The 17,168-nt window shown below is 49.4% G+C and overlaps 1 protein-coding gene across 1 annotated transcript in view; it reads right to left on the bottom strand.

Moving 5' to 3' along the window:
- Positions 1 to 597: 597 nt before the first annotated feature.
- The window catches only part of LOC116955067 (zinc finger CCCH domain-containing protein 7A-like), a 45,815-nt gene continuing 29,244 nt past the window's right edge, over positions 598 to 17,168 (bottom strand). Inside the window, exons 16-23 of the mRNA XM_032976022.2 lie at positions 15,773 to 15,954; positions 14,905 to 14,987; positions 14,358 to 14,491; positions 13,064 to 13,169; positions 11,203 to 11,311; positions 10,155 to 10,288; positions 9,848 to 10,008; positions 598 to 9,175 (exon numbers count right to left, since the gene is read on the bottom strand). Of these exons, the coding sequence (XP_032831913.2) occupies positions 8,995 to 9,175; positions 9,848 to 10,008; positions 10,155 to 10,288; positions 11,203 to 11,311; positions 13,064 to 13,169; positions 14,358 to 14,491; positions 14,905 to 14,987; positions 15,773 to 15,954 (1,090 nt within the window). The 3' untranslated portion in view covers positions 598 to 8,994. The remainder of the gene's footprint in view (positions 9,176 to 9,847; positions 10,009 to 10,154; positions 10,289 to 11,202; positions 11,312 to 13,063; positions 13,170 to 14,357; positions 14,492 to 14,904; positions 14,988 to 15,772; positions 15,955 to 17,168) is intronic.

The raw sequence follows: 17,168 nt of genomic DNA, 5'->3' as shown, positions 1-17,168 counted from the left end.
TAAACATGTGTATGTATGCTGAACTTCTTTCGCACAGTACGTAGCGCCAATCGTGCTAATTGGAGGTGCGGGGGAAGGTCAACAAACTAAACACGCAAAAGCAGTTCTAAAGAAGTGACTTGTGTAAATCGACGTGATTCAAAAGTGCACAGCTCCAGTGGCTTCCGAATATCAGAAGGAAGAGCGCGTTCCAGACGGGCCGCAGAAGGGCATCTGAAAGCGCGCGATACAGGTGACCATCTTTGTTTGATGGCCAGCCAAAAGCTGCCACTTGCAAGGGTTACCGGAGTTTGTGTGATGAGTTTATGCTCCAATTGCTCTGTAAAAAATATATATCACTAAGTTCAGAATTGATGGAAATGGGGTGATCGTCCGGGTCACGTGTGTGTGTGCGTGTGAATGTTGAATTTCTTACGCACCGTGTGTAGCCAACCGTGCTGGTGGAAGGTGCGGGGGAAAGACAATAAACTAAACACAAAACAAAAAACTGAACACGTGTGCCACTGTGGACCCCATAGTACAAACGGCATAAGCCAAAGTATACAAGCACATTACCCTCGGAAAGAGAGCAACCTTTAAAGAAGGGCAAATTCAAACAGCATTTAATACAACTTTTATTTGTACAGATCTCAAAATTAAAAACACAAAAGAGCCAACCACGAAGGCGTCGCTTCCAGGTGTTGAACGCGCGTAAAAACACAAGAGCTTAACGAGATCAAATTAGAACAATCGTATCCGGCTTGTCGTGTTGCCAATGAGATGAATTTTGTTTGAAATCGACGCTCGCCCACCGCTCGCCCACCGCTCGCGTACTTTCAACTGCGTACGAAGAACACAGAACCGACGACGACGCGACATTACACGGTGGACTCCAAGTCTCTTGGAACCACCGCGCATCAGCTTGCGAACCACCACCCCCATCCCCCCCCCCCCCCAAAAAAAAAAAATCGAGCTAATAGTGGCCAAGCAAAAGAAGTGGACAGATACCCTTTTGAAAAAAAGAGAAAAAAACAGCCCACGGTGGCCACTCCCACCCACACACACCCCGATTGTCACGGGGCCAAACAAAAACCTGCCCTAGGCGTCCGGACATTTCAACCTCGCGCTCTCCCGGCACCCCGCCGCTAACGAGACGTTCAATCGCGCCGGACGGAACGACCGAAAATCGACGGCCGCGTCTCAAATTGGAAACCACGAAGCCGGAAAAGCAAAGGACGCAAACGTTTCGTGAAGGGCGACCGTCGTTCACCGATGGACTCTCCCGAAGTCGGTCGTAGTTTTTTTTTTTTCCGACAGCAGCAAAGGGGCACGGGTAAGTGGTGGAATTCATAATAAAGGTTTTTGGGTTAGATCGCGTTATTTATAAATGTGTCGTAACCCTCCACCACCCGACACGGCCAATCAGCAAAAAAAGTGTCACGTTGACAAAAGACAAATAATTCACTACTTTTGTCAACGTGACACTTTTTTTGCTGATTGGCCGTGTCGGGTGGTGGAGGGTTACGACACATTTATAAATAACGCGATCTAACCCCAAAACACCTTTATTATGAATAATATTGGTCGCGAAAGCCTACGTGTTAAACTGAAGTGGTGGAATTGGCTACCCATTGACGAGACCACGTTTAAAAAAAAAAAGAAAATCCATGGTATCCGATGCGTTTACGGGTCGTTACCGCGTGTGGTTCGGGACGTCTTGACGTCTTAAGGCCCCCGCGCGTTCTGCCGGGTGCTTCTGAAGAATTCGAACCAACAAAAAAAAACAACTCAAGGAGCTCCCCATCACATGGGGCCCAAACGCAAGACGTCAAAAAGCTTCACAACGCTGGGAGCAGCCTCATTCAGTTCACGGAGAAGCTCCTGGCATGTGCACGAGATGCACAAACGAGGCGAGACACGTCAAGAGTCTGGCTCAGAGCCAAACAGGCCCGGGGAGTGGAGGGCTTACCCACACGTTCATTGTAACACCGACACCGACACGGTGTCACCACGTCACCCGCACGATGCCTCCACTCGTTCCCGGGGGAAGCGAAACGTCGCGGGAACACATCGGAGCCACACGGCGGCAACCGCAAAGCAACGCGCGAAAATCCGAGGACGCGAGGACTTAGGGGGCCCCGTCCATAAATGACGTCACACGATTTTGGACGATTTTGACCCCCCCCCCCACCTCGTCACACGGCGTCACAAAAAGTCAGGACCCCCCCCCCCCTCAAATATGACGTCACAAAGCTCTGCTTCCCCCCCCCCAAAAACCGTATTTCCATTTAGAAAATAAAAACATGCTTCAAATCGCTTTAAACTATCGACATTGTAGTGCGTATATAATGTGGCGCTGGACTCTGATGTTGTAGGAGTGTTATAACAATTAGTGTTGTTATACAAATTATATATTTATTTAAAGTTGCGCATTTTGATGTGACGTCACATTTCTCAACCCCCCCCCCCACCCTCGTCACACATCGTCACAAATGTCTGACCCCCCCCGCCACCACCCCCGCCCCCCCTAGATGCGTGACGTCATTTATGGACGGCCCCTTACGACAAAGGCGGTGCATCAAAAGCGTCAATTCGTTCCTCGTAGCGACGTGTCACAAACCCGGCGCGACACGACGGACAGACCGGAGCACTCGAGGACCGTTTATGAAGACTCTCGGCACCCAGGGCCCTCGTGGTTTGGCAGGAGCCAGGAGAAAACCACAAATCGGCGACGCAGTGGCCGCACACGGTATCAGAATCTGGCTGGAGCCAGCGACAGGCGCCAGGGGGTGCGGACGGGGCTAACAACAAACGGTGAGAACTGTCCGATAAGAAAGTTCTCACCGTGACTTTACCGAAAGAACCAAAGAGTATGGATCCCTGCAGTCACGAAAAACTTCAAATCTAGATGGTCCAATAAGAGGGGTTTTTTTTTCTTTGTTGGGTCCGGTCGCGTAAGTAATGTTGTCGCTAAACAGGCCACCAGCCGACACGGCCAATTAGTCAAGGTTTTGTCACGCAAACAGAAACGCGCCAATTAGTTACTAGTTCCCACATTAAGAATTGTGGAGTGTAAACCCACTACAACATTTACAACTGTGTGTTTACTCTCCAAACACACCGGTGTGCTGAACTAGTAACCAATCGGCACGTGTCGTTTACACGAACAACCCTTTCCCATTGGCCGTGTCAGATGGTGGCGTGTTCAACGACACATTTGAGATATTTAGAAGCGATCTAACCCCAAACCTGCACCACCCCCTTTATTATGGATATCGGTTCGCGAAATCCCTGCCACTGGCACGTGTTAAGTCAGCGCAGTATTGTGCAGCCGAGGGAGGAGAGCTAACGGGGTGCGCGCCCTTGCCGGCTCGCACCTCCACAACGAGTTTACCACCCATCCGCATGTTAAGAGTTCTTGCTCAAGGACGAAACACGTGACGCGCGTGGCACGATGCACAATTCGGGCGATTCCACAGGATGGCGCAAATTGGCAAGCCTCAAGCAAGAGCGCAATGAACGGCACGGCGAGGAGGCGCGCTTGGATGTACTGCGGCAATCCGCCGCGCGAGAAGAGCAGCGATAAGGGAGAAAGGTTCCGGCAATGGCCGTGTTCAATACAGCGCGTCATCAGGTTCTGCGTCAGAGTCTGTACCTCCATAAACTGTGATATTGACCCTTCGTGATAATAAGTGTCCAGGAAAGCCCTGCAAAGTCTTAAGCCTTTCAAGCAGGCTCCGCACGCCGCTTAGGACATGTACCAAATTGTGTACCGGGTAACTTGCAGAGCAAACTTTACGTAGTGCAAGGGAATTGTTCGATGATATTGCATCGGCAGTGGTGCAGAAGCACAACAACAAAATAAGAACATATTCGTCAATGACACTGTGGCCTTACAATCATATATATAGGTAAAATGGCTGGAATTTTAGGCATGTCTCTTCTTCATAGCACATATGAATTAAGGCCATTTCTCCTATTTTTACTGTTTTTTTTTTAAAGGCCCGCATAATTATTGAAGAATGTTGTGAGGAGTGTAGGACGTGAGAAAACCACACTTACACACGTGCCATAAGCTACTATTTAGCAAACACGTTGCGCTGTAACAGCTGCAGCAGCCACGACCACAGCAGAATCCTCCGGTGGCGGGGGGGGGGCTGTTATAAGGCGCCACGGTGGTGAGATGTTAGCTACCTCGCCTGGTGTACACGAGGTCGTGGGTTTAATCCCGACCCTGATGCCTGCTGCTGTATATTTGGGGTGTTGCGTGTTCTCCCCGTGGCCGCGTGGATTTTTCTCCGGGTCCTCTATATTTTCCCCTCCACATTTAAAATCAACATCCCGCGTTTACAGTATTTGGTTGGTATCTATTTCCACTTGATAAGCCACTTCGTTGAGCTATCAGTTGTGATGGCCAGGCCGCTTCTGAAAAACAGCAACATAAGCTCAGTGGGGGCCTTTATCTGGCAATTTTTATTTATTTATATATGGTTTTAGTTTTATAATGACATCTTTCTTACTCCAGTCCTGCACAGCAAGGGTCGCCGGACACGCACAAAGAGACGCGAATGATCCTCCCATTGCCTTCAAGTCGCAAGCGCGAAAAAATCCTGCAAGCGCAGCGCAGAGAGCAAATCGCAGAAAACCAGTAAGGCGAGGCCCCGCGACGACCAGGAGGGTTGACCACTTTACTCACCCCCACAATGCGATTGTTACACGAATCGTTAACAGTTGGGGAGGGAAAGGTTACGATCCCGACAGAACAGAAAAGAAGATTGTGTAATCTATATCGTCTTATTATTATTTGCTCTAATAGCCAGAATGTATTTTTTTTTTAAATATATAATCACTACGCCAATCGCTATGCTAATCGCTATTCTATTTTTTATTGCCCTAATTTGCGTCTCGATCGGGATCACCGGCATCAGATGAAGAAACCGTTCATAACTCTCGCAGAGCCGTGCAACCCTTCGGGTCAAGAGACCGGTCTGGCAGAAGTGGGGAAACGCAGAGCTAACCCGCCGAAATCCACGCAGTTCGCCATTCCCCCTCGTTATTCACGAACTTGCGACCCGCGATGTTGCCAATCCGTGGAGTTGCACCTGGAACTCTACACGGCTGCCGCATCGAGAGATACATTGATGAGATAAAGGGATGAGGAAGCATCTGCAGACGTTGCGCGTACGATCTTCCCGAAGTCAACAACATCGTCGTCCGCAAGATTTGGCATTCGCGAGCATCTCCGGAACGTATCGCTCGCGAATAACGAGGCATCACTCTCAAAGCCACTGTGGCCTATTGGAAACGTCAACAATTGATCCTTACACAATCAGGGCACCATATGCATGTCCTGAGTGTAGGAAATGAGTTCAACCGATGAGTTGTTACGCACCGAGCAATTTTAAACCGATTCTCTTTTCCACTGCCCTTTGTTCTGGCCTTGTGGTATACAAACCCATAATGCATTGCTGTGGAGGCTCATGGGTAAATAATATACAGGTAGTCCACGACTTACGATGGAGATGCGTTACGAAGACCCCATCGTAAGTCGAAAATATCGTAAGTCGGGGGGACTACCTGTATATATACAAACAGACCTCCATCCGTTCAGTGTCTCCACGTTCAATATTTTCTGACCGATGGCGTATTTTTTTTCCAAGCCAACATTATTCCAGAAGCATTCGTTTCGGCAAACTCTGGACCTGATTTTGCCTTACGAGCCTGAGAATCGGTCGGACTCATTAAACAACTGTCGCCGGATTGCCAGACATTGATTGGCAAGGGCACGGGGGCTATCCAAACGATTGGGGGCCCGTTCAACGTTGGAAAGCAGGTGGGTCCACAACCACTCAGCGATCGGCTGCACAGCCGTGGACAGCGCGACTTACTCGCATCCTGCGGCCGCTTTGTTCGCATCTGGGCGCGGAGCTTGCGCGGCAAGGAATGACAACGGTTGTTGTGGTTCTCCAGGGTTACAATACGGCACGGTCGACGCTTCGCGTTTGAGCGTCCGTCACTACCGCAATGAAGTGGCTGGACAACCGATCGCAATTGGTTGCCAAGAGCGTGCGCGCAAAACGATTCCAGTTGCTCGCAACCAAGTTGCACGACCGATCTCTCTCGGTTAGGAGCCGGGCTTTGCACACAGCTCGGCAGAACAGTGCGCATGGACTGTGCAAAGCTCCCAGCGACACCTGCCCGCATATGCGGGTCAGGCACGCAGTTACTCCAGTGAGCGACAACGCAGTCGCCTCCCAACAACTAATGGCGTGGGATCAGGTTTACGCGTTCGTCCGTTCGCTTTGAAGACGGCAGCGTTTCGTTATTGCTTAGCCGACGTTTGCATTAATCGCGCAAAAGTGAAGCAATGCATCGACTGAGTAAATGGAACAAACGTTTTAATGCGATGTTACCAGTAAAATTTACAAGCATGAAAAAAAAACAGTAATAAAAAATATGCAACACCCGCCATCCCATAATATTTTTTTTTATGATTTTAGACTTGTTTTTCCTTCGACAGAATATTGTGTCGCCCCCATCTGTACGTTGATTCTCCGGCACTTTAACGCCAAAACAACAACGTTAAGGATAAGCAGAAAAAAAACCCAGAAGAGTATTGAGGGTTTTAATTAAAAGTATGACCAAAACCCCCAACTTAAAAATGTATATTCGTGGATGTTAACCACAAATAATAATGGCTCTTCACAAATCTCCCACAGTGCCTAACATTGTTTTCTCATATCGATGTGTATTTTGATGCAAATCAGATTTATACATTTAAGTGCACGTTCATATGAACTTGTCAGTTACGTGAAATCAGTGGTCTCATTGGCAACAATTTCAAATGCTGACAAATTTAACATATGATCCTTCCAAACCTGTCACAAACTTACTACAATTATGCAAAAAAAAAAATCATAATTTAAAATAAACCCACACCACGGCACGGGAAGAAAGAAGTCGTAACTTTGTCAGAAATACTGAACTGCAACTGTATTTTTTACGCTAATAACACGCACGCGTCATGCCGCGAGAGGAGACATCGCCGAACAGAGAACATCATTATTGGCATGTGGGCCAATATGCTCCACCGTTGCCGCTAAACACCCACGGCCCATAAAGCTGATGCACCCCCAATACACAATATAGGTGGAAATAAAAACACCTTAACAATGAGAATGACGACAACAACAACAACAAGCAGTCCAGCCTACCGGCAACGACCCTTCGTAATGCACCTCACAGCTCGGGGGGACAAGTGAATGAACGCCCGAGCGAAATGAGTGATGGGGATTTTTTTTCTGCCCCCCCCCCCACCCCCCATTGCCAAGTTAGGATAATGCTGACAACACGTACATTGCTGATAATCGACATTACGAGATATCAACGTCAGGAGTTGTTCAGATAAAAAAAAAATAGATCCCCCCTAAAGAGACCGGGCAATTTTTATTCTTCTGGTGACATCAGAGTGAAGTGGCCTCCACTCCGCCCCATCCTCGGCTAAAGGCCCGTCGACTACCGCCCACCAAAAGCAGCGTGTGGTGCCAGGCATTTCATCCGAATGCCAGCTCTCTCTCTCTCTTTCTATGCTCACCTACCGCAGCCTTCGTTATTATCCGTCGCTGCCCGTCGACAAAGGCGGCTTTCCCCTCCTTCTGCTCGTCCGACTGGTGTCACGAGCAAAGCGGAACGTGCATATATGTCAACGCATATAATTCCCTGCACTTTGCTCAAGCGGTAACCTTTCAAACACGACAGCAGAGCCAAGACAATAACACCTCCGCACCAAAAACTTGCCAACTCAACGACCACCATCAACACAGCGTGCCGTCCCATCGCCGTCCTGAACCTTAAACCACCACAATTCCAACTGAATAGTCACCCGAAGTCAAAAGATTTTTTTAAAAATATTATATTATTTTTTTCATGAGCAAAAAAACGGCGCTCAATAATAACTCGTTGTGCCACTGCCTTGAAGAACCACTTTAATAATCCGGTTACAATACCCTTCTTGGGCTGGAGTCCCAATTGGGATTCAGAAATAAAATTGGAACAAAACAATTGTGAAATATGTCTGCTTAAGTAATGATTTCTTTCTTGTTATCTGAATATTAAACTAATCAGATGCGCCACCACCACCATTATCATCATCATCATCGTCGCCGCCACCATCACCACCACCACCAACAACAATAACGACCACCTCGGTTGGAAAATAATAACACTGCCAATAATTGTGGTGCCACCACATAGCAATGGGGTTTATATTGGCCAGCGAACACCAACCCCTCAAGTTAATCAACAGGGCCCCCACCCCCTCCCTCTCCCTTCTGGCACCTTCCGCAATTTCCTGACGTGGCTTTTCTCGCGTTCAAGTACAGCAAAAGCTGTCCCCGCCAGAATACCGAGCGGCAGGGCCACCGCGCAACAAAGCGCCAATGCCATCGGCGGGCCCCCGGGTCCTTTTGCCGACGCAAGCCGGCGGACTCCCGGACCCGTCCGCCGGTTTCGCAGATGGGACGTGCGCAACCTGCCAAGAGGCGTGGGGAAACCGGGGTGGCTTCGGTGGTGTTTGTTTTTTTTTTACGCCCTTCCTCCGACCCCACCCACCGCTCACCTGCCCACTTCTCGCTTGCTCGCTCGCCCGCCCGCCCGCCCGCCCGCTCGCCCGCTCGCCCTCGTGGTTCCCCCGTTTCTCCAGCGCGGAGAGAATTGCCGGTGACACGGAGGGGGGGGCGCTCTCTCCTGCGCGACGGCGAGCGCATCGCGATCGCCACCGGACGTCCCCGACGCCAACGCGCGGGGGGGGGGGGGGGGGGTTTCATCGTTTGCCTCCGTGAAGTTTGAAATTCACCCCAACGTTTTTTTTGTTGTCTCGACGTAACTTTTAGTCAGTTAATAGAGTTGAACATTTTTTTTTTCCCGCTTACATTTTTTTCCCGTTTTTGTCATTGAATCATACATTAGCAAATAGCAACATTAAGTGTACCACTGTTTGCGACAGGGACAGGAGGGCTATTTAAGGAGACAAGTGTACTTCCCAAAGTTGCTTTCGTTCAGGGGCAAGAGCCCCTGCTGGCGAGCCTCGTCTAGTTTTGCGCGTATCACATCTCGGCGCTCAATCCACTCGTCCAGCTCCTTGTCGCCGTGCGCGTACGCGCAACTGTCGTCTTTGCAGCCGCCGGCACCGCTGAGCCTGCCGGGGAAAAAAAGCAGAAACGCCGCGTCAGAATGTGACGGCCTGGCAAAGGGGTCCCTAAGATAAACCCTCCCTTGGACCCGGTCGGAAGCTGAAATGGTTCCAAAGGAGGGCACGAGAACGAAGCATCGATTCCTCTGCTGAAAGCGAGATGCCGCGCTAACAATACATGCTTTGCATCACACGTGTAAAAATCACTTGCTCCTATCATGTTTGCAACTGATATGCGAGCGGTTACACCTAAACAAACGGAGAGGAATTGTACATCTCGCCACCTGTCATATCTGCACGTCTGCCTGTCCGTCTAGCTGTCTTGCCATTTAGCCATAAGTCTGCCCACTGTCTTGCCTGTACAGCCATCCATCCGCCTAGCTGCCCATCTGTCTGTCCATCTGCGCACCCGTCCGTCTCGCAATCTACCCACCTGTCCCGTCTATCCCAGGGGTCCTGGCAACAAAAACAACAACGACAACCAGAGCAGCCGTTTTTCCCCCCGAATTCGGTAACAGACGCCACATTTTAAGGGCCGCAAAGCACTGCGCGAATAACCCCATTTTTAAAGAGCCGCACGCGGCTCCGGAGGCAGAGGTCGCGGGGCCGACCCCCCCCCTGGCCCAGCCGTCATGTCCGGCTCCGCCCGTCCAACCGCCCGCGTTGGTCGACACGTACCACCTCTCGCAGACGGCGAACTGCCCGGTGGGGAATCTGAACTTCCAGCGCTGTTCATCCTCGAACACCTTCTCGCGGTGCTTCTCCGACGACATGTGCTGCCTCCACTGCTTGTCGCTGTTGCAGTTGCGCCCGCAGAGGCTGCAGTACTTGCCCGAGTTCTGCGCGATTGTCACGCCGGCAGAGGTCGCAGGGATTAAACGCCACCCGATGGGCCAACTGGCCGAGCCTCGGCGGAGTTCAGACACGAACGCGCGACCGCGGCGGGGGGGGGGGTGGTGGGGGGTGAGGAACTTGCGGTGTTCACCTCGGCATAGTCCGTGGGCATGCAGATGCGGGAGATGCTCTCCTTGCCGGCGGGCGAAGTTCCATCCTCGGGGTCCTTGGCCGGCGTGCGGTTTCCCTCCAGCCACATCTTGTAGACCTCGTCAATGTCGGTCACTGACGTGGCGGGCACGCAAACCGAGAAGCACACTCTTTGGTTCTATTGGGTAAAGTCACGTAGGTGAAAAATAAAATAACAAAAAATCACGACGTTTCGGCCACAACACAAGCGGCCTTCATCAGGTGAAGGGACGAGACTGTCTGGAGACTTTACCCAATAGAACCAAAGAGTATGGATCCTAGCAGTCACGAAAGCTTTAAATCTAAAACCGAGAAGCGTCCGTTGCTTCGACTGACCGGAGCTGCCGCCATACGATGGAGCTAAGGTACATCGTACGATTTAAGGATCCATGACGATGCTATAAGTCCTTTTTGTTAAATGTCGTTACATTGTGATTTTTGTCAGTCACTTTTGAGCTCTCAAATAATTTTACTCTTCAAATGAACAGCTATCATTATCTATTCAAACAACGCTTTGCCGTTTGCCGGAGTAATTGACATGGCGATAATAATACCGTCTTATCTCTTGCAACCACTGTTTAATAACTTCTTGCATAAAGGACCGAGCGTGTGCGCGATAAGCATTGGGATGATTGGAAAGATTTGAAGGCTCACGGCCGGCTCGTGCCAAGTTAGTTAAAAGCTGAAGAAACTATGTAATCTTCTTAACAGAGGTTTTTGGGTTAGATCACGTAAATATAAATGTGCCATCTGCGCGATAAGAGCTTCATAGCTCATCGGATTCCTCCGGTAAAAATAAATATTCCCAACGTGACAATAAAGAAATAAGAACGCGACAGTGCACGGACGACACGCTTGATAAAAGTGCCACGAGTCAAGAGTTATGTCTTCTCTGGGTGACCGCACCGCGCGTCGGCATTCGTTACGTATAGTCGTACGGTGCGCGTCCCGGACGCTTACTCGAGAGAGAGACGCGCGAGCGTGCGCTCGTTGAGAGCGAGGAGACTCACGGCAGTTGTTCTTCATGTACATCCACACCTCGCGCTCTTCCTCGCTGTGCGCAAAGTTGCAGTTGCCAATGTAGAAGCACTTTTTCCCATTGAGCACGTGCGCGCAGACCTGCGCCAAGAGCAACGCACGGAGGAGGGTGTGGGGCACAATTCACACATTCTCAGCGTCTGATCTCCGGGCTCGTGGGTGTTGCTGAAACAGCTTCGCATTTTTGCTGTTGTTATATTTTTGGTGAACATTAAGCCAAACATCGTGACACAAAAATGGCACTTTTTTTCTTCCCCTCCCTAGACCCAGCAACAAGGGCACACATCATTTAAAAATATATAAAAAAATTTACGTAAATAAAGCGATGATGAGATAAAGTGATGCGATAAAGCGGTGAGAGATAAAGTGATGAGAGAAAGTAATGAAAGCTAAAGTGATGAGGAGATGAAGTGATGAGATAGGAGCAGTAATAACATCACAAAGATCATCATCATCGCCATCATCATGGCTGCATCCTTCTACTGCGCAGCATCATCATAATTTAAGGTGAGTTCATTTTGATTTAAAGCTTTCGTGGCTGCAGGGATTCATATTCTTGGTTCTTTCGGTAAAGTCACGTAGAAGGGAATTCATATTCTTGGTTCTTTCGGTAAAGTCACGTAGAAGGGATACAATATTATTTTGTTTCCTTTCTACGTGACTTTACCGAAATAACCAAGAATGTGAGTTCATTTATTTACAAATATTGAAAAGTTTTTTTTTTATTTACTTTGTTTATTATAACCTATTTTTATTTGTTGGTGTGATTATTTTCATGCATTTAATCGTTTATTTAGGTACGAATTTAAGCTAATTCATTTCAAGGAGAGGTTTCCGTAGGCCACTATCGTTAATTATCCACGAAAATTGCTATTCACGAGCATTTCCGGAGCGTATTCACTCGCGAGTAACGAGGGAATACTGTGCATACACACACAAAAAACTCGCATTCAATGTAGTCCTGTTGCTAAATGTGTCTACTACTCCTGATGGCCAGGGCAGGGTGTGGAAAAAGGGCTGCCTACTATTATATGGATCTGAACAACGGCAGGCAAAGCTGAATCATTGCATGTCTATCATCATCATCACCAACCAGCAACGATCTTTCTACTGTTGGATGAAGGCCTCCCCCCTAAGCTGACGCCCACTCCTTACGAACTTGCGATAAACCAATCCATCCAGTACCCGCGCCATAGTGGCGAGATGTTAACTACCTCGCCTGGTATGTAGGAGGCCGTGGGTTCCACCCCGACCCTGACGCCTGCATATTTGGCATTTACATTTTCTCTCTCTCTACCTGTAGTCGCGTGGATTTTTCTCCGGGTACTCCGGTAAGACCCTCCAGATTTAGAATCAACGTGTGTTCAGAGTATTTGGCTGTTATAAATTTCTAAGCGATAAGCCACTTTCACTTGAGCTGTTATTTGTGGCCATGTCGCTTCTGAAACAAGAGCTATACGGCTCGGTGGGGCTTAACCGGTAAAAATAAAAAACGAGTGTTGTTTAGTTTCAATGTGTGGTGCGAGTTTCTTCAGGAACTGCTGAGCAGCTCCGTTCATCTCGTCGCTCCACCCCCTAGCGGGGGGGGGGGGGGGGGGGGGCACGTCCACTGTGGGACGCGTGTCGTTCCTCGGTTGCCCCTCCCGCTGTCACTCTTGACCACCACCATCGTCCCACCATCCCACCATCGGGTCACGGCGTGCCTCTTGCCCCAAGTCCACCCGGCGACGTCGTGAACCCGCGCGCGCGTTCTCCGATCCAACGCGTTAACCCCCTCCTCCCTCCGCCTCCTCCCGTTATCAGTCGGGCGCAGCGTACGCACGTCCAACAAACCTCGTAGTGAGTTGGGGCGACACGCATGGAGGGCGGCGCTCGCACGGAGATCCACTTCTTGCGCTGCGGGGACATCGCCAGCAGCGCCCTGCGATCCTTCGTCCAGCTGGGGCGAGACACAGTTCACACAGGATCACAACATTTGTTTTTGTACACTGCAGGAGGAGAGGAATCCGATGAGCTATGAAGAAGCTCTTTTGTGGCAGATGTCCAGTAGGGGGCACGGAGGTGGGGGGTCCAGAAAGTTGCAACCAAACAATACGAGAACCGACAGGAGTGCAAAGTACAGGAGAGGTAAGAGAGTCACGAAAAACGAATTAATCAAAAATTAAGTATACAAGTCCAAATCGCTAAAGTAAATCCATTCCTGGCGATTTTTCAACAATAAATGCAAGTTTCGACTTAAAGCTTTCGTGACTGCAGCGATTCATATTCTTGGTTCTTTCGGTAAAGTCACCATGTAGAAGGGCAATCATAAAATAATGCAAATAAAATACTAAATAAAATATTTCCCTTCTACGTGACTTTACCGAAAGAACCAAGAAAAGAAATGCAAGCTTGGGCAAGGCAGCAAAAAAACAAAGAGTCCCAGGCCACAGCAAGACAACGAGGCACAGTTCCCCCCAATAAATTGCACTTTCAAACTGAACTATCGATACACGGTTAAGGTACTCAACTTACCCCCACCACCAGCAAACAAACAATAACAAAAACACGGCGGGAGTGCCAAGTACGGGAAAGGTAAAGCAAATCGCCAGGAAAATATATAGAACTAAACTGTTTTATTTTACTCGGTAAAGCCCACCGAGCTATCCGCTTATTTTTCAGAAGCGAGCTGGCCAGGCCCCCCCTCTCGTCCCCAGAGCCTCCCACACATTCACCCCACACCATCTCCTAGCAGCACGGTGGCTCGGGCGACAATTGACAAATAGCCGAGTTTAAATGCCCACATGTGCAGCCCTGTTGTCAGTTCACTGTCGAATGACAAGCCTCGCCACACCGTGCGCCGTTTCGTGACGGTTATTTCGTCATTCGCTACTAAACTTGCCAGCGTGGGTTCGTTGGAAGGAGGGCAGCATAGAGACTGGAGCATAGTGCAGTATAATAATGGATTCTAATGGATGAACCCTCTGCTGAAAAGGTAGCCCCATCAGCCTAAAAAACAGAGTTGTAAAATGCATCGATCGACACGAGGCCAAGTGGCTTGCTGTTTATAAAAACAAGCGCAAAAAATTCGCAGCGATGAACGAGAGACACCAAACAATCGAAGACAAACAACGACGACGCTCGTCACCTGTGCCGTGCTTTGGCTTCGCAATATCTCAGGTTACGGTCAGCCTCCGAGACCTGGCCATTCTTCCAGCACTGGCTGCACACAAACTTCAGCTTGAGTTGCAGCTTTGTGGACGCAGGGGGCTTAGACATTCCCTGGACAGACGGAACAGCACACAGGCCAAGGTGGTCAAGCGGAGCTTCAGCATGGCTTCAAGGAGAGCGTAAGCCAAAAAAAAACCCCACAATTTTTTAACTATAAACTTTTTTTATTTTACCAGGTAAGAAGGCACCCTGGGCTATGTAGCTCTTTTCAGAAGCGACCTGGCCACAAATGATCGCACAACCAAGTGGCTTATCATCACGTGGAACTTTATAGCGGCCAAATACTCCAAACGCATGTTTATGAACGGGGAGGGAGAAACCGGGGGAAACGTAGAAAAATACACGTGACCATGGGGGGAGAGAGACACGCAAGCTCCAAATATACAGCAGGCGTCACAGGGTTGGGATGGATCCCACGACCTCCTGCATACGTGGCATCCCCTGGTTGCCCGCATGCTGCTTACCTGGTTGCCCGCATTTGGTGCTGGCGAGTCGAGGGACTGCAGGTATCGTTTTGACTCTTGAGTGATGTCCTCTTGACTCAAACCTGTGGGCCAAACACGACGATGCGGAACAATGACGGCTTCTGTGCAGGTCTCATAATGTCCAATTAACTACAAGTTTCAAGTGACATCTTTTTTTTTTTTACCATGTGACAACTCAAGAAACCAGGATTAGTATTCAGCTTAACACGTAGGCTTTCGCGACCAATATCATCCATAATATAGGTTTTCATTTGGCGACAGACTGATGAAGCTAGTTGGAATTACTGGCAAAACGTCGTACTCACATTCTAAATGTTGTGAATTTGCTCTCCAACACAACAGTGTGCTGAACTAGTAACGAATTGGCATGTTCTGTTCAAGTGACAAACCTTATTAATTGGATGTGTCGGGTGGTGGCGGGTTTAACGACACATTCATATTTACGCGATCTAACCCAAAACACCTCTGTTAAGGAGGAGTATTTTTTGCAAAGAGCGATTTTGACCATCAGGAGAGGGGGTTAAGGGTTTGTTGTTGTAACTTTCTTAAGCCTTAAGCCCCGTGCCCTGACTGGTCATCCGTGAGAAAGAGCTTCACAGCTCATGAGATTCCTCCCTCCAGTATAAATGAAGATTCCGATTCTGGTTGACGACTGCTTAAGCGCGAGACCAAGTCAAGTAATTCGCCGGGCAGTTTTAAAATTTGGCCCACGAATCGTGGCAATCCACGACAGCCCATCGAACCGCACCGGGCAAGAAACCATCACGCGCCCTACAAACTACAGAAACTTCGTCAGCCCGGCGGTGCGCCACGGACGTTCCCCTCCCCTCTCGCGGGCCACACCCACCGTTCTTGCTCTGCAGCACCCAAATCTTGAGCTCGATGATGTCGTGCGCGAAATAGCAGCTGTCCTGCCGGTTGCAGCCGAAGCGCGTCTCGTGCCGGCACAGGTCGAACTGGCACATCTCGTGCAGCGGCCGGATCTTGAGGTGGCGGACCGAAGTGCCGCGCAGAATGTGCACCAGGCACCTGCGGGCCACGACGGTGCACACAAACGGGGCGGGCGGTGGGTGGGGTGGGTGGGTCGGAGCACAGGGCAGTGTGGCCACAACGGAGGTGAGTTTAACGCGGCAAAAATGATCCATAATAAAGCTTTTTTTTGGGTTAGATCGCGTAAACATAAATGTGTCGTTAAACCCGCCACCACCCGACACGGCCAATTACATCTACCATGTTGTGGGTTTACTCTAGAAAACACCGGTGTGCTGAACTAGTAACGAATTGGCATGCTTTATTTACGTGGCAAACCTTACTAATTTGGTTGTGTCGGGTGGCAGCGGGTTTAACGACACATTTATATTTACGGCATCTACCCCATTAACCTCTATTATGGACAATGGGGGCTTCCGTGACCAGACAGCATCGTGAGTTTTACCTTCTGGCCGATTATTTTTATTGTTATTCAAGGCCGCGATTGCCGGCACTCACACTTACAATTTTTTTCAGATTAGAAAATATCGCCCGGCAAATTACTTGCACGGGAAAAACACAAACACGGCGGCTAAAAAAATAACACGTGCGTTATATGACCTCTACACCTGCATCTTATGCACATCAGCTCAAGCCTCCCGCTAAATCAGAGGACTCCTGTGGGGTCAACCCCACTCCGAATGCGCCACGGTGGCGAGATGTTAAATGCCGCGCCTGGTATGCAGGAGGTCATAGATTAGATCTCGACACCTGCTGTATATTTGAAGTTTGCGTGTTCTCCCCGTGGCCGCGTCGATCTTTCTCCGGGTCCTCCGGTTTTTCCCTTCATGTTTAGAATCAACGTCACGCCTTGAGTATTTGGTTGCTATACATTTCCACGTGATGATGATGAGCCACTTCGTCGAGCTAGCATTTGCGATGGCCAGACAGCTTCTGAAAAAGAGCTACGTAGCTCAGTAGGGCCTTACCTGAAATAACAAATTGTTTAAAGAATGCCTCGCCTCTCCCCCCCACCCGCCATCCCCTGTGAAAACCGACACCGCTGGTCCGTGCAGCTGCGTCAGGGATCTTCATCCCGATCATCACCTTTCCTTACCGTTCTGCCCTCCCCCTCCCCCGTTGCTTTCCCAGCCTTTTGCTGCTCATTTGACATTCTTTCCTTTCCTATAAATCTTTTCTCTTTTTCCACACATCGTATATCGTTCAACAACAAAGATAGATACCTAATGCAAGGGCATCAAAAGTCTGCAATT

This window comes from Petromyzon marinus, chromosome 58, assembly GCF_048934315.1.
Source record: "Petromyzon marinus isolate PM22_M1 ecotype Great Lakes invasive population chromosome 58, UKy_Petmar_22M1.pri1.0, whole genome shotgun sequence".
In the NCBI taxonomy this organism is placed as follows: domain Eukaryota; kingdom Metazoa; phylum Chordata; class Hyperoartia; order Petromyzontiformes; family Petromyzontidae; genus Petromyzon; species Petromyzon marinus.
This window is presented reverse-complemented; position numbering and strand designations above follow the sequence as displayed.